The sequence below is a fragment of the Geospiza fortis genome, unplaced genomic scaffold (genome assembly GCF_000277835.1).
Source record: "Geospiza fortis unplaced genomic scaffold, GeoFor_1.0 scaffold101, whole genome shotgun sequence".
Classification (NCBI taxonomy): domain Eukaryota; kingdom Metazoa; phylum Chordata; class Aves; order Passeriformes; family Thraupidae; genus Geospiza; species Geospiza fortis.
The window spans coordinates 650494-668428 of NW_005054388.1; the positions used below are offsets into that span (position 1 = coordinate 650494).

Sequence of the window (17935 nt, forward strand, 5' to 3'; positions counted from 1 at the left end):
CATATTTGAAGGGGTTGTTTGGATTTACATGGGCAAAACCTGATTTAAAATTGCAGGAGAAAGCCACGATGACTCCTCAGCACAGGTGGTCAAGTGAAAGTTTGTTGCTCAGGAATGGCCGGTACCTGAGGTAGTCCCTTGGATTTCTATTCTGGGCAGCATGTCCTCCATGAAAGAGCAAAAACTGCTGTCCTCCTAGCAGCCCTGAGCAGTCCATGATGCTTCCAGGAGGGAGGATTCCCCGCTGTCCCAGGCTGATGATGCTTCCAGGAGGGAGGATTCCCCGCTGTCCCAGGCTGATGATGCTTCCAGGAGGGAGGATTCCCTGCTCTCCCAGGCTGGCCAAGCTGCCCAAAGCAGAGGAGCCCCAGCAGTGACTTCTGGCTGGATATTACTTTTTAATCACCAAGATAGACTCTAAATTAGAAAGGTTATGAACAGTTATTTCTAATTTTGCTCTTAGCAACCTTTCTGACCACATATGTAAAGGGAAAACCAGTGCAGCTCTGACCAAAGCTGATGTTAAAAGGCATTCCCATGATCTGGTTAGTCTTGCTCTGGCAAGCTTTTCACATTTGGCAGATACTGTCAAGGCTAATGCTTCTTTTGGGGTCAGTCTGTCACTTTGCTAATGCTGGTTCCTTAATCTAACTTTTTTCTCCTTTATCTTTAAAGGGAAGAAAAATATGGAACAGGTTGTAGTCGCTGGGAAATTCACTGTCCTTCTCCCTGTGGCACAGTCCCTGCCAGGTCAGGCACAGCACTGTCAGTGTCCTCACAAGGGGCATTGTCCCACTGCTGGCAGTGCCATCGCATGGCACAAGGGTTAAGGACAGGACACAGCTCAATGACCCTCCTCAGGTGCGTTCTCCTACAGAATTCCTTTGCAGCAAAATAGTAGAAGATGGCATCGAGGCAGCAGTTCAGGTTGGCAAATGTCATGGACACCTGGAGGAAGAGGCTGATGGTCTGCTTCACCCTGCAGCCCACGATCACGTGCTGCCTCACCAGGCACTGCAGCAGGATCCCGAGGTGGACGGGTGTGAAGCACACCAGGAACACCACCAGGTTGATGACAATTACTCTCAATGAGCCACTCTCTTCTACCTTCTTCTTTTTGTCATGAGTTTTGCGATTCAGGAGAATCCAGATGGTTTGAGCAGAGCAGAAAACCATCACAGCAAGTGGGATCAGAAACCCAAATATTTCCACAGAAACAATGAAGGGGACACTCCATGTCTGGCTTGACATGTTGTGAAAGCATCTAATAGGTTCCTTCTTCTGAAACACAAAAATTGGGATGCTGCAGATCCAAGCTGCTGCCCAGATGAGGCAGCAAATCACCACAGCGCACCTGGGGGATTGCTTAGCTCGGCCTTCAAAGGGGTGCCTAATGCAGATGTACCTGTCCACGGTGATGCAGACGATGATGAAGATGCTGGTGTAGGTGTTGACAAAGTAAGGAGCCTGTATGAAGGAGCACAGCAGGCCAGGCACCCTGGTGACAGAGTAGTACAGCTTTGGTGGCAGCGAGAGGAGCAGCAGGACGTCTGCCAGCACCAGGCTGATCATGTACACCGAGGTCTTGCTCTGCTTCCTCCAAAAGCAGCAGAACACCAACAGGGCCAGAATGTTGAGCACCAGCCCCAGGATGAAGGTGGGGATGGAGAGCCCCAGCTGCACGCTCCATGCCAGGCTGTCAATGGCTGTGAAACTGCAATTCTCACTGCTGTTGGCCATTTCTGCCCTGAAACGACAAAGAGAGTGGGTTGGAAATGTGTAAGACTCACAGCTAATGCCATGATAAAGCCAAACCAAGATCCTTCCTAACACAGTTCTAGAATTTTTTGGTTTTGAGCTGGACACTTGGTCAGCCTTTGTCTATTACAGAAAGTGAAACCTTTCAAGCACAGAGCTTTCTATTTCCAATTTGACTGGCTTGGTATGTACAAGGGAGTCTGATTCTCAGGGGAAAGTAGTCAGCACCCACTGATTGCCTTCCCATGTAAGAGAATCCCATTCACATATCAAAGAGACTGACTCCTTCAAACACATATTTTCAAAAACTCTAAAGACTACTGGCTATCTTTACTAATTTATACACCTGTTGAAGTTTCCCTAACACTTATGCTTGGTTTTGTTGCTACACAGAAATCAATGAAATTACTGTTCCATATTATTTGATCTGATAGCTGGGATTTTACTCTTCCATCTAAATCCCCACGCATCAGTAGCTTTTGCTGATGTGCTTTTACTGCACCCACATTTATATGATACTTCAGTTTCATACAGTGCTTATATCCAATGCAGTATTTTAAAAGGTCAACTTAAGAAGACTGATCTTTTATCTAGGTGCAAAATGAGTAAGCGTGTTTTTTTTCACTTGTGCTTAACTTTCAGCATTGTTTAAATTTGGGGTATGCAGTTTAAATTGTAACTGATTATCTTTGTCAATCCAGCAAAGATTAGCAAGTGGAAGTCATGACATCTTCATAATGCAATTCTTAAAAAAAAATTATTTTGTCTTGAATGTTATCACTGTTTTCAAAAACATCCATATGCTTTAACAAACTATGCCTTAAAAGCGCTTTTTATAAGTGCTCTTTAAATCAAAACCACAAAAAGTCCTAATAAAGCCGAGGAAATTGGTAGTTGAAGCTCCCAGTCCAGTTCAGCCAACCAAGTAGCTCAAAACAAATTTTAGGAATAAGTGAAGGTGTTTTAAGAAGAGTTTTATCAAGAGGAGAACCTTTGCTTTGGAGGATGAACAGTGACAGCTCCTAAGCACTGCCAAAAAGAGCTAAACTGTGCTAAAGAAACCAAAACCAACTACTGAAAGAATTTTTGTGTGTGTGTGACTAAAATGAAATATTTAAAAATGTATGGAGAAACAGAGAACAGCTGAGGAGACAGCCTTGCATTTTGCCAACTCTTATACCTCTAATTTCTTATTATTATTTCTTATTATTTCTTAATATTATTTCTTATACCACAGGAATGCTGACATTGTGCTGGAGGTCAGCTGTGGGATGGCTGGTGGGAATCAGTGAGTGATAATGGAAATAACTGTATCTAAACACAGAATGCACTCAGAGCTTAACATGCTCCTATTAGTGAAACATGAATTTCCAGCTCAGACTACAGAAAGGACAGGCACATAAAGCTGAAGGTCCAGCCCAGTAGTTGTTATGAAGTCTGGATGTTATTAGTGTGGCTGGAAAAGGTTCAGTCTATTCTATCTGTTGTAGGAAAGAGTGTCAAGTGTGATTAAAGCAGGTCTGTAACTGATGAGCCTAAGCTTCACATGGATTTATAAAGAAAAATGCTAAATAAGTCTTGGAGAGCTCTTACCAGACCCTTATCTTTGATGAAGTATCTGCTTTTTCATACAGGAGAAAGGCTGAGGATTTTAGGCACTTGCATTTCAGCAAAGTGTACTAGAAATGAGTGGATAGCTGCAGAAAAAGCAGGGTTTAGAGCAAGGGCTGTTCAGTCATGAAATGGTTGCCTGAAGCTGGTACAAACAGGCTGGATGGGGGTTACTAAGGGGGTGCACAGCACTGAGGCTGTGCCTGGCTGTGTGAGCCCCCTCTGGGAGTGAGGGTGAGCTCTGGGGACGGGCTGGGTGCCACTGTCACCTGCAGAGAGCTGGACAGAGCCACCTGGGCTGGGCTGGCACAGCGCTGGCAACCTGGGGAACAGCAAAAGGAAAGCTGGATGTTATCACTGGATTTACCTGCCAGAAACTAGAGCAAGAGGGAAAACCTTGGTTTGGTCATCAGGGTGAGGTTAAATCAGCCCATTTGAGCCAGCAATATGCGGCAGCCACTTGGAAAATCACGTGTTTGTGGTGTGTGAGAAGTGAGAAAGTCACACAGAACACGGAGCTGAGTTGGTGCTGAGCGTGCAAGGGCTCACTCTGGGGAGATGCTGCTGTCGCTGAGGGGCAGGGCAGGGGACATGGGAACATGGGCTTAGTGTGAGCAGGGTGTTCTGGGGCTAAGGGCACCCATCTGCCTGGGGAGAGAACCAGGCAACACGAAATATTTTGGGGCAGTGGCAACACCTGTCAACCCAGCACTTGGTGTGCTTTGTAAATGTATCAGAAAACCATGCACAATGACTCTTCAAAGTCTGAGGTTTGGTGTCGGTGTGGAAGGAGAGGTTACAAGTGACCTCATCCCTGACAAATCACAGTTGTACTAATTACCAAAGAAGGACAGCCTTGCCCTTAATGGGTCACAGCTGTACTGATCCAGGTAAGTGTGACAAAAGGGGTGGGTTGGCCTGGCAGGGGGAGCCTGCAGGAAGAAGGGGCCCTGAGGAAGAAGGATGGAGCTAGAGAGACACAAAGAACAAGACAAAGCAGAGAGTTGCTGCAGATGTGCTGTGAGCTCAGTCTGGCTCCGATGGAGCTGGAGCTGCAGTGATGTTTGAGCTGGGTGTGACTGGCAGTCATGTTCCAGCAGTCAGGGTCTGCCAGAGAAGCCAGAGCAGGAGCTTGCTGCAGTCAGTCAGAACAGAAGAACAAACCAGGACCCTTTTCACGTTGTTAAATGAGAGTCTGTGTCTTGGCTCATGTCTACTCCTAGCAAGGTGTCTGCTGCCACAGTTTGGTGCCACTTTTATTGCATCACTAGCTCACTGAATGCCTTTTCTTTAGAATTCATTGGTGCCAAATTATGTGTAGCATTACTCCAGAAAATTATTAATTTCAAGAAAAGAGCCTTTAAATTGATAGTTGTCTGACTGTCAAAAACATGGTGGTTTTTTATCATTTTAGTGTCTCAAATTTAAAATTCACATCTTGAGTAATCCATGGGAATTGTTTGCAGCTGTTCCAGACTAAGTAATGTTTGCTTATGGTTCACTTGAAGATTCATTTTCATTGACAAATGGCCTTGCAGTCATTTCACAAGCATCATCTTCACTGCATTGTCCAAATTATTAGTAAAAATACTGCTAATACTCATCCTGAAAGAAACTGAACTGTACCAGAGACATCTTTCCTATAGAGTAGACAGTGATTAGAATCTCAGTGAGTACCACGAATCATACAGAGGTTTCATACTGCTCAAGTTTCCTTTGCTTATGAGAAGTTCTTTAGAGGTAGTGTGTTCTTTAGAGGAGCCTGTTCCCCCTCCTGCAGCCCCATCACAGAGGAAGCCAAATAACTTCTATTTCAGTCATTCTCAGATTAATCTCTGCAGATTTTTACTTACCACTGACTCGAGTTCTGCATGCTTACAAACAGATTCTTTGGTGGGTGATTCCAGTATTTCTTTCAAATACTAAAGCCAGGATTACAGATTTAGTTTTTCCAACTCCTTCCTATCCCCCTTCTCAAGAGAGGTGCCACGTTTGCTCTTTTCCAGTCTTCTGAGGAAAAATTCTGTCCTCAACAGGTTTTTTGAAGGAATCTCCTGTGGCTTTAGGATTGTTTCAGACAACTCCTAGAAACCAAAAGATAATACAAGAACCTGTAATTAACAGTACTGAAGAGAGTGTGCCTTAGCTGGCCCAGCCTCTGTGTCATCGCTGCTCCATTTGTTCTGTTTCTCCTGCTGAGGATTTTCCACTTCCTTTGAACTCATTAAACATTAATGGTTTTTTGGATATGGGTTTTGCCATATCAGGAGCTTGTGGTTTAGTGAGCAGCAAATGTGTTCTGACCTAGAAATGAACAGCAAGGTTTTACAATAATCCCTCCACGAGTTTTTTTTTGCAGTAGAGCAGAATTCATGAATGGTTTCCTCTTTGCAGCTCGGGCCCGAGTTCATCTGGGATTCACACAAATCTGTGTGAGAGCACAGGTTAGAGATGTTACACTAAGGGTATTCTTGTCCATGAAAGCTTCATTAGCAGAAACATGCTTTGTTTTTATCTATTTCCAAGAACATTATTGATGTTAGATGTAAGTTATACTCTTGTGGATGTACTGGAGAAGAGTAAGATGGCTCAGTGCAATGAGCAGCAGGTCCCAGTCCTGCCATGAATTTCACCTCTATCTGGATAATTTCTTACCATTTTTTTTTCCTGAGTATTTTGATTATAACAGAATAGATTTACATTTATCACTAAAGCAGAAGTCTTTCTGCTCTAAGCTAAACAACACTACGTTTGATCTTATTGCTTGAACTTTATAAATAACAATCATCTTACCAGCTTAAAAAGTGTCTACAATCAATGCTGCTACGAAATTGTTGGAAAAACAAAAGTCAATAACTAAAACAGGAATCACTTTACCTGAACCCTGGCAAGCAGATCAGCAGCATTGCTTCAGTCCAGGCTGTTCTAGAGAGCATGAGAGCGTTTTCTTACAGCCCGTGCCTTACAGTTTTCTAAGCGGCAAACACAACCACATCCTTCTTTTCTGTTCTTCTCTTTTTTTTTCTTTTCCTCCGTCTCTAAATATGCTCTGTGCCTACTGACATAGGCAAGTGAAGGTGGAAAAAGTGTAAAGATTTGAATCCACAGCTGTTTCCAGCCAGCAGTCAAACTAGGGTGGGGAGCGACTCCTCTCTAAGTCAGGGGGTGCAGCCTGGCCTTTCCCTGGAGCTTTTGTGAGCTTGTGGTGGCCACCTCCAAATCTCCAATTATTCCTTGAGCTGGGGAGGAGCTGGAAAGTGGAAAGTTGTAGGAGAGGTTGTAATAAAAATAGGGTTTCTTCCCCCATTTTCTGCTGCATTTGCATACTGGAGATCAGTAGCGAAGAACTCAGAGGCTTCTGAGAGGTACAGCTCTCACACATGCAGCTGTTAAACTATTTCAGGGGTGTGTGCCACTTTTATCCAGCTCAGGTGTGTGATTCATAACTGCAGGCTGGCAAAAAAATGTTTATCTGTGAGAGACCTGAGGTGCACAGAGCAGCAAACGAGTGCCTTACACGTGTGGGTCACACACGAGCCCAAACACACTTGGCTTGAGAGGAGCTTCCAGAGCTTTCTGGAACCTCTCTCTGCTGAGGTGTGAAACTCACTGGCTAGTGCTCACAGCCCCTCTCCTGACTTGTGGACATGCTGCAACCCTTTGCAGAAAAACACAGGAAGAAATGCAGCTCTAAGTGACAGTTTTCAAATTGCAACCTGGCTTTGGAGGTAATTTCGTCTTTCTGGAGAAAAAGTAGCATCAGCATTCGTATCACAGGAGTAGGAGAAGAAAAAAACATGAATTTTTCTTCCTATCTCATTTAAAAATGGGATTTGGAAAAAAAAAAAAAAGCAGAACCCCAAACAAAGTTTATGTAAACCTCCTCAGAAAATGGTGTGGCAGAGGAAATGAAGGCAATATGATTCATAACATTTGGGAAACACCTTCTGGAATTGGGAGGTTTCAAGGGCTTTGCAACTTCTGTCTTCTCAGAACTGTGGTCTGCCTCCAACTTAGCAACAGACTGAAATGAATCTGGAGTCACGGGAAGAAACTTAAGAGTGCAACTAAATATTAGCAAAAAGCAAACATCCTACAATTCTGAGTGACTTCTGAACAAGTCATTCTGTGCCATGTTGCAGCTGAAATGGGGTTGCTTCTTTAATCTTCTTGCCACAGGAATCCTCCAGACTTGGCTTAAGACTGATTTTTAATACTTTGTGCTGCCTTCACTCCCAGCACCAACTTCATTCCTTGTGGCTCTGTGAACTTCCCACTTAGTATCACTTGATGCATCAGACCTAGACAAAAAAATCCGCATTTCTGCACGCAACAAACATTTCTGCATGTTTGCTGAGCTGGCAATTTTTCTGTGATATCTGTGGGCTCACCACTCCTAGGTGAGAACATAAATCATCTTTTGCAGGTTGGCCTTTTTGGCTTAAATGAGGACAACTTCCATCTAGAGCATATTTAATGAGGGCAGTTCTGAATGCATTATTGGCTGAGAAATTAGGGCTTGTTCCCCCCATCCCTGGTGAATGCTTTTGGAGTTTCTCAGGTGCTGTACATGAATATAATTATTTCAGTCAGTCCTTTGTGCTCCAGTGCCTTTTCACCCAGCACTGCTGATTGATAAATGCTGTATTTTGGGGATCCAGGTGGCTGCATGGCTCTGAGGTTTTCAATGGGAAGGAGAAGGGCTTCAGGTTTATTTTAATTAACCAATAAAATGCACTGGGTGTGTATTTTTTGTGCTACATAGACACAGGAATCTTAACAACTTTATCTGTTTCCCAGTATTCTGTTCCAGTTAGCAAATGAATAGTGGCAGGAGGAACCATAATCCAACTGACCAAAAAATTCATAATGTTCGTGGCAAAGGTGAGTAGGATTTTTTGGTTGGTTGGTTTGTTGTTTTTTAAAGTTTGCTGAACTTTCTCTACTTTTTATCCTCTTGGTGCCATAAGTGCTGCTCTTGCTAAGTCAGGCACCAGCATTTGCAGTTTTCAAGGAATCAAAATCTCTTTCAGAGGAAACATGTTCATACAGTGCTAAACCACATTCATTTGCATTACAACAACATGAATTCTTCTGCTCTCCTTAAGTGGAAAATATCATGGTAGCAGCCTTGAGGTCCAGCTTTCACAAGTGTCTGAATTATTGTTTGCTTGTACTTAATGGCCAGAATGGAGTGAGTTGGGTCTCAGATCTAGAATTAGAATTAGATGCTCAAATGCAAATTAATCAAAATTCAAGGGAAGGGTCCATGTGTTTCTGGGCCATTCTGAATGAGTGTGTGATTTGTTCTCCCAGACAGCTGAAAAAATAATCTCAGCTAACAAGACTTCAATAGCCAGAGTAAAACGAGTCAGGAAAAGTCATTGCTCAGCAGAGAGCCAGGAGGTGAGTGACAAACTGTCCTTGGGAAGAGTGCTGCAGGCAGTGGGGAATTGGGAAGCTGATGAACTTGGACACCTGACTCTGAAGTGTTTTTTCTGCTGTGCTGTGAATGGTTTCTGATATTTTGGTGTGTTTTTAAAGGCTTCAAAGACTGGATAGCCATAGCGAGCTAAGCCAACAAGTCTTGTTCTGAGCAGGCTACCACAGCTTGCTAACCCAAAAGGGATTCACTGCCTTCTTTTAAGATCCTGGAGACTTCATCTAACTCCAGCTGAGCAGCAGCCAAACCTGGAAAGGAAAGTGCCAAGGGCTCAGGGTGCTCTCACCTACCTGCAGATGTGATGCTCTTCCTGACCAAGGAACAAATAAATAAAAGAACTAGCTTAATTTCACTGGTGGCTTAAAAATTGTTGTTTGCACTTGGGTTGGAGTACAGAGTTTTGTTTATCTGGAAACCTCCCACTCCACACCAGTGCTCAGTACCCTCTTCATCCTCACCTTCCTAAGCAGCCAAAACCTAACAGTGATCTGTCTCAACTGGGAGCTCTGAATAGCTCAGGGGTTGTGGTTTTTCTCATGGAGTCACTTTGTTTAGAGTTCAGGAGACTGCAAAACTTGAGACCGGAAAACCTGGGAGCTGCTGTATTTTATAGGGAACAACCACACTCAGCCTCTTCAAGATGAGGCAAGCACTTACAGGCAGCCCAGATGGAGCAAAAAGTATAGTTTTAGTTTTCTGGAGCTGTCCAGCTATGAGGGTATTTCTACTTTTGAGAAACCTTACAAAGACTTGTCAGGGTTGGGTGATGACAGGAAAGGAACTGGGCAGTCTGGTGAGCAGCCAGACTCACACTAATATGGTTGAGTGAGCAAAAATGGTTGAGTGAGCAAAATCATATCTTCAGAATATCTTCAGCTGTGTCTGACTCAAAAGTTCACCATCAGAAAACCAAGCTTGCATGGTGCCATCTCCTCAGTAACTTCAGATACCCACAGTCCACAGCTGATGATCCCATTTTCCAGTTCAGCTTTGTCTTCCAGATGATGTTCACAGCTTCAGTTTTGTCCACAGCTGATGATTCCATTTTCCAGCTCAGTTTTTGTCTTCCACTGGCCAGTCTGGCATGGCCAGTGCCAGTGAGCCCACATGCTTCATGTCCAGTGCCTTCCTCCTCTAGGCAGGGACAGAATACCTTGAGATGGCCAAAGCAGTTCTGGCTGGGGGGGCTGAGCACCAGGCTAGAAGCTTTTCTTGGGTGTTTGTAGGAAGAAGCAGCCAGTAAGGTTCAGCTTTAGTGAAACTGTGTAAGAATAGACACAGAGCTTCCTGCAGCCCTGAGCTCTGCAGTGTGCCCCTGGGGCTCCCCAGCACAGCCACCTGTGCCAGCTGCAGGGGCTCTGGGGCTGCTCAGCAGAGCTGGGCTGCTGCAGGTGAAGGTGCCATGTGTAAGGGCCTAAATGAGAGATGCAGGACTCCAGGCAGCTCTCCAAAATGCAGTTTATTGTATACAAAATGCAGTTTATTGTATCCAAAATGCAGTTTATTCCATCCAAGAGGTTACAGCAGCCCAGGGTCGTGGGTGACAGAGCTGTGCCCACAGCTGTCAGCTCCAGCTGCAGGCAGGCCTGGAGTCCTGCATCCCTCATTCAGGGTCTTACTGATGGTGCCCCACGTTGGGCACCACTGTAAGAGCCTAAATGAGAGATGTGGGACTCTAGGCAGCTCTCCAAAATGCAGTTTGTTGTATCCAAAATGCAGTTTATTGTATCCAAGAGTCACAGCAGTCCAGGGTGGTGGGTGACAGAGCTGTGCCCACAGCTGTCAGCTCCAGCTGCAGGCAGGCCTGGAGACCCTTTGGTTTTGGTTACAGTGCATTATAGACTTTTCTTTTGGTTACAAGGCATTATATACTTTTCTTTGCTGAGCATCTTCATACAGCAGAACCAATCCATACCTTAACTATTATCTACACCCAATCATAACTACTGTAATTACCATATTCATGTTACTGTTCTCCAATCACTCAAAGTCAGTACATTACAGTTTAAGCTAGAAGTTGTTTTTCAGTTTTCTTGCAGTGAAAAATTCTGAGGCCTTTTTTCTACTTGCCACATTTGCTGACTTGTTTGCCTGTGCTGTCTTTCTGCTTGATAAAAACATCTGCTTGTTTGGGGTGGGTTTATCCTTTGCTCTAAGCCATAAAAACCCCTTCTAACTAACACACCCTTTGGCTCCTTGGTTAGCCAGTGAGACTGGCTCAGCAATTCTTCTCTTCTATATGAAAACTGCTTCCATCTCCATTCCTTCATCAGATTCTGCATTTAAAAATCTTTCTGCTAAGCACACATATCTGTGAGACTTTCTTGTCAAACTTTCATCTTTCCCAACAGCCATGCTCTCTGAGCCTGGCACTGCCAGGGGAAATGGGAGCTGTGCACCAGCCCAAGGCTTTGGATGAAACTGCCAGGGAATCTCAATCAGCCTGCAGGAGGAACTGATGGACAGCATGGGATGGATACAACCCCAGCACCCGGGCAGAAGCCCACACAGCTCCCAGCAGGCCTCCCAAGCACTCAGGCTTCTGAGGGAGCAGTTAAATAGGGCACTTATCTGCTCTGCCTCACCACTCCAGTGCCAGTGTGTGGTTACTGCACGCTATTATTTTTCCTGACACAGGCAGTGATCAGATCAGAGTTGTGTAACGCTCACCCACCTTCACCATATAAACTCTGATAAGTGATGTTATCTAGATTTTTCCCCATAGAAAACATTTTTCTTCTCAGCCTTTACAGTGTTCTAGGGAAACATACAATGAAAATGATTTCCTGTGCATTTTCATTCCACCAAGCATTCATTACCAGAGCATTGCCCAGCAGTGCAAGGGAGCAGCAGCTGCAGGGCACCCTTGCCTTGCACAGTCATTCCTGTACCAGCCAGCCTGGCTCCAGGCCTGGGAGCTGCTCCTCTGCAGGGTTTATGCACTCTTGATGCCAGAACTTTCTGAAAGACTCAGTTCTGTTGAATGGCTTGCTTTGAAAGGGAGCTGATTTGTCACAGAAATCTTTTATGAAAAATCCTTTCCTTAGGATTTTTCCTCCTGAGAAGCTGAGAGGCCTCAGGAACAAAATGTAACCAATGGTTATCTGCTGCTGTGGAATGCAACAGGTGCATCTGTGATTGGTCTCATGTGGTTGTTTCTAATTAATGGCCAATCACAGTCAGGTGGCTCAGACTCTCTGAGAATCAGGAGCTTTTGTTATTAATTCCATTTTTTTCCTTTGCTTGCAAGCCTTCTGATGAAATCCTTTCTTCTATTCTTTTAGTATAGTTTTAACATAGTATATATCATAAAATAATAAATCAAACCTTCTAAAACATGGAGTCAGATCCTCATCTCTTCCCTCTTCCTGGGACTCCTGTGAACACCACCACACTGATTTGTGTGGAAAGCACATTTTTTCCATTTCCTTCAGCTTCTCCTCATCCATCCCTTCTCAGTGGAGGGATTGGCTTTTCTTTCCACTTTTCTTCCCACTCAGGCCTATAACTGCAATGGATAAGTGTCAAATGAAGATCCTGGACTGGCTTAAAAGGAACATTTCCAGAGCTGAGCTGTGTCCTGTTTCATTAATGCACGTCCTCTTTGCACTCAGGTGTTGGTTTCATAGAGCTCTTTTGGCAAAAGTGTGGGTTTTGTTATGTTTTAGATCCCCTCTGTTGGATTTTCAACAAAAAACCCCTTTTATTAAAGGTCAAAAAGCAAAGATTTTAAATTGATGTATATGGGAAGATCTTTTGCCGAACATTAGCTCATGAAAAGGATGGAGTGAAATGGAATGTTACACTGGTGTTGGTTGGTTTTAATTGTTTCTTGTAGTGCAGGTTTGCCTGTGGAACAACCAAAACCAAATGTTTGGGTGACCTTAGCCAAGGCAGCAGGCTCAGATACCATATGTTTGTCTAATTTGGAACCAGAAAAGCCTTTCTCAACCTGTCTGGTTGGTGTGCCAGTAAAGGATTTGCCCTTGATCAAAAAACAATTCAATGGTAAGCCTGGTGAAAATGACAGTGGGAACAATCCTGTATTGAACTGGAGCATTTTGTGGGAACCCAGAGCATCCCTCTGGCTGTCCAGGATGGCCAGGACACCTGCCAGGGGGCTCAGAGACCCTGGCATGGAGCCCAAAACACCTGTGGGTTTGATTATGACCCATGGAGCAAATTACCAACCTTGTATGGAGATCAGCAAGCCACAACAGTTTAGGCAGAATAATAGTGAAGTTATCATGGGCTGGAAAAGTAGATTTTGGGGTTTTTGGTATGGGGGTTCAGGGGGCAAGATGGAGGGAACTGGGCATGTCCAGCCTTTCTCCTTCTTCTTCTTGGCCTCCATCTTCTGCTGTGATGTTGGCACTTTGGATTGGTTTAGAGTAGAAGCTCACTGTCTAACATAGGTGATAGGTATTGGAAAGTTATTGCAAACATGTTATATGTAGTTTTTAGTATAAAGACATAACACTGCCCTGGGGGCAGGCAGAGTGCCTGGAACTGTCCTGCTGGATGGACCTCGGCAGGGCGGGAGAAAGAATTTTATAGATAAGATAAAATAAACAACCTTGAGACTGAGAAATGAAGAGCCCTGACTCCTCCTTCAAGCACCAGGCTGGGAAAAGAGACTTTCTAATTTTTCTCATGGTCACTCTGACAAGCTAGAGATCCTGACAGCAAGAGATCCTGACAGCATTTGGGCCAAAGAACTTCCCAAAACAGTGTCTGAACCCCAAGAATTAGAAATCCTTGGTTCTTTAACAATGCCTTTCCCATTTTAGCTCGTGTGCTGCCAAGCACATTCAGTGGTTTTAAGAGCAGTGCCCCAATCAGGAACCTCTCAGAGAGTTCTCAAAGGGCTTCCACACACCCTCAGCTCTCCTGTCTGCCTGGCCTGCTCTCCTTATGGTTCCTGCAGGCAGTGGCATTCCTCCACCACAGCCCAGTGTGCTGCCAGGCTGTGCCAGCCCATGTCCCCAGCCTGTCCCCTGCCCTGGCACTGGGATCTGAGGGTGTGAGAATTGCTGCCAGCAGTGCTGCTGTCCCCAGTGTGCCGACAGGTCCTGTGGGAACCCATAAAATCATAGGGTTTTGGGAAAGTTGCAAAAGGCCTCAGAGACAGCAGAACTGTGATTAGAGCTAAGCAGTAGCCATGAGATTGGTCAGCAGAAAAATTATGTAAAAAGTAGAAAAGTAAGGACAGCTAGAACAATGGTCTGTGTATTAACGCTTGTCTAGAATAACTCCCTAAGCTGCAGAAAAGTTTATCTAGTGAGATATTAGGGAGTTCTAAGCTTAATAATGGAGCTCTGTGCATTGTGTTTTAAGGCTTACAAGCAGGTGTTGTATTTGAAATAAGCAAGCATTGTTTTAACCAAAGGTACCTGTGCTTACAGTGATTGGATAGAACTACTGTCAATGTGCTTTTGGTTTGTGTGATTGGCCAAAAAACTTTTAAAGTGAGTTGTAACATTGAGTTCTTTGTCTGCTGCCTGGGATGTGAGCTGGTGGCATCTTCCCATTGCTATAACCATGTAATGAGGCTGATGCTGGAAAATAAAACAGCTCAAGGTGCGTTCCCAGCAGTCCTGTCCTGTTGGTGATTTGTACACAGACCCTGGCCAGTGATAAAGTCCCACCAAAGCCCCAGTTTGAATCACACAGTGACCTATCATGGAGATGCAGTGAGCGTGGCTAAGAAAGAGGGAAAAACAGTCGAAGAAAACGCTGAGAGGGATCCCCAGCTGTGCTTCAGTGCCTTGGTTCTGGGCAGTGCTGTGGGAACTGCTGCTCCACAGTGCCATCTTTGGGTTCTTCATCTCCGTGAGATGCCAGCAGGAGTTTGTGCCTTTTCTTTCATATCCCTTTTGTGCATTCTCAGTGCTCTATAGCAAGCATACTTGTAATTCCTTCAGTCTGACAATTTAGCATAATCCTGGTATTCTGTTAGGCCAGGAGACCAAACATCCTAAAGGCACCTGGAGGCTGGAAAACCCTTGAGAAACCAAGGTCCCCCCTAAAATACATCCTATAAAGTAGGATTAGCCCATCCAGGGAAGAATACCTCGGGATGGAGGAATATCATGCTATTCACCAAGCCTCTCATTGAGGTATCTTTGTTAGATATGCTGATTTGTAGAGTTTATTAAATTGTACACACGATCTATCGAGTGTGTGTGCATTTCAGTGTGCTCCACCTTGGCAAAGTGGTGCACCATAAGGATCCTCATTAAATACCAAGATAAAAACCCTTTATCCCTTAACCATGCCTGACTCTTAATCTTAAGGCCAAAGAAAAGGCATCCCATGAGTTGGACAAGAGGCATCAGAGTGGAACTTGGCTTCTCCTTGGTGTGGTGCCCTCTCTCCCCATCCATAAATATGAAAAAATACATGTGTGTGTATTTGTGTAAGCATTGATACCATCATGACTTAGTAACAGTTGTTACATTGCCCATGTGGGTGACTTTGTGAGCTTCATTTCATTCTCATCTCTCCTAATCTGTCCTGGCTTTATAAATAAAGAATAAACACTCTTTATTTCAGTAAGAGAGCCAGCCTTTGAGACCTGTGAGAACTTTGTTTTATGCTGCTGAAGGAAATGTCCCTTTGTGAAGGCATGGCTCTGTCTGTCCTCTGGAAAAAGCAACTGAGCAAATTTCCTTATGTTTTCCACTGCAGAAGTGGTGTTTGCCCCAAAGAGGATTAACTGGCCATCCTTGAATCTGGCATCAGAAGGGAACAGTGATGGGGCTAAGTTCAGTCAGTTGCATCTTGTTTCCCCTTTGCATGTGGGTTACCTGCCCTTGCTGTCAGCATATGATCAATATTTAAAATATAAACAATTTATCCTGGTCTCAGGGCCTTGGATGCTGCAATGTGCTGCCAGCCCAGCTTGCTCCCAGGGGGAAAAGCACTCTGGCTTGTTCCTCTGAGAGTGGAACTCATCCTCCTGCATGTGCAGAGAGGCTGTGGTGCTGGAGCATAATGGGGGTGAGATATGTAACTCCTTTTGCTGGGTAATGTTAGTCTAGCTGAGTGGATGTGGCTGGCTTTGTCCTGGCTGCCTGGCACAGCCCAGCCCCTCCACACACAAGTTTGACAAGAGAGGCTTTGGAAATAAAAACAGCACTTCATTTGCATATAATCATACCACTTACATTGATAATCTTCTAGCTTTGCACTTCAAAGCGAGTGCTAGACATTTATTTGAAATGCTGGAAAGTTCTCTTCCCTTTAGCACAGGTGTATTCCTATAAATAGCCTGCAGAGAAAAGCCACAGAACATAAAAGGGCTCAAAAAAGCAATTTGCAGGAAAGTGAAAAACCTCAAACAGATGAAAACCTCTTGAATGAACTGCAGCTAGAGTGGCAGAAACTATCACATAATCAGTGCAAACTTTTTTTTTTTTAACAAAGCTAAGATTTAAAAAAAAATCCTAAAGGACAGAAGTTTTGGTAACTGAATGTCTTGGTTTAAAAAGACAGCTGTCTGCTAAGGAAAGCAGGAGCCTCCCTTGAAATGGAAAATGTAAACCCCCTCCCTATGAATTATTATAATTTTGAAATTAAGGGGCTCTCAGGCAAAGATGTGGGAATAGGAATAACAGTTCTTCACTGGGAAAATTAAAAATCCAAATGCAATAGTACAAACAAAATCAAACCCTTGCCAGAGTGAGAGCAGTCCCTGCCCCCTGTGTGTCAGGGGTGGCACAGCCCCATCCCATGGGGGCTCAGCCCTCCTGCAGTGCCAGCTGTGCTGCTGCTGGAGCAGGGATCCTGCACAAGGGGGGAGTTTTCCTCTGCAGCTCCAGGGCTGCTGCAGATGGGCCTGGGCTCCCTCTGGCAATGCAGGGCAGCAGAAAGCTGCTCCTCTGGCAATGCAGTGGGCAAAGGCTGCTGTGCTGCTCCAGGCTCAGATTGGATCCAGGTAGGAATGCTTGGCTCCTCCCCTGGGCGCAGCATCTCCCCATGGGATGCTGGAATTGGATCAGCCCTGCAGGGACACTCAGTGGCCATGGACAGCAGAGATCTCCTGGAGGGAGGGTTGGCTGTGGGAGAGATAAAGAAAAAACTGCCCCATGGACAGCAGAGAACTGCCCCAGCTCTGACAGATGGGAATAATAGTATATAATCAGGTTATATAAAATATAATCAGACAAAATAAATATTTTTTAAAAAGGATAAAATATAATCAGATTATAATAGAATACACCCCCCCAGCCACATCTTGTAACCTAAGGCACTGAAATATCAGCCTGAGATAGCAACTTCTGAATTTCAGTGGACACAGCCTCCAGAGAGAGGCCCTGAATGTGTGCTGGCTAGCCAGCTCTCCCCAGGATGGATTCCCTTCCTTTCTTGTGCCACAAATCAGGGCTGTCCTAGGAGCCTGAATGCCTCACCCATCTGGGGTAGGATAAAGATGTGTGAGCAGCCCATAAAACCCCACTGTGCTGTTCTGTTGGGCTGTCCTGAATAACCCCCATTTCTGCCTGTGCTGGTGGGAAGGGTGATTGCTGAGACCTGGGTGGTTGTACAGCAATTGTGGGATCTGTGGAGGTAGGTTGTGCTCTAGGAATCAAATGGTAACATTGCCTGGAAGTCTTCTGTTTTTGGAGTCCTGCCTGACCCCAGGAAACACCTCACACACACATCAAGCATGTTTTGTTCCTGCTGGCCTTAAATTTCCTGGGCCAGAGGAAAATCATTTCACTGAGCCTAAATCTGCACTCAGGGCTGTTCTGGAGCAGCCAGGTGAGCAATGGCAACTGGCCAGATGTGTGGATACGTCTCCAATTCCACTCTAAATGTGCAGCATCCCTCAATCAGCAAGTCTTTGCCACCCCAGATCACAGAGGCAGGGGCATCTCCCAGCCTGAAAGAGCAAAGGTTCCCCACAGGTGTGTGGTGGGAGGACCCTGGATGGATTCTTGGAACCCACCAGAGCCTCTCTCTCTGACTCCCCTCTGCAGCTGCACAGGGGTGTGGGGTATTTTTGGGGTCCCCCGTAGAATGAGGGAAATGATGAATCTGACTCCATGTTCTTAGAAGGCTAATTTATTATTATATTATATTATATTATATTATATTATATTATATTATATTATATTA

At 44.8% G+C, this 17935-nt stretch overlaps 1 protein-coding gene across 1 annotated transcript; it reads right to left on the reverse strand.

The window, feature by feature from the left end:
- Positions 1–714: 714 nt before the first annotated feature.
- On the reverse strand, positions 715–5242 carry GPR55 (G protein-coupled receptor 55). Its single transcript, XM_005425532.2, has 2 exons — positions 5223–5242; positions 715–1747 (listed from the first exon to the last, which is right to left on the reverse strand). The coding sequence occupies exons 1-2, from the start codon at positions 5240–5242 to the stop codon at positions 715–717; spliced, it is 1053 nt and encodes a 350-aa protein (XP_005425589.2).
- Positions 5243–17935: the final 12693 nt, after the last annotated feature.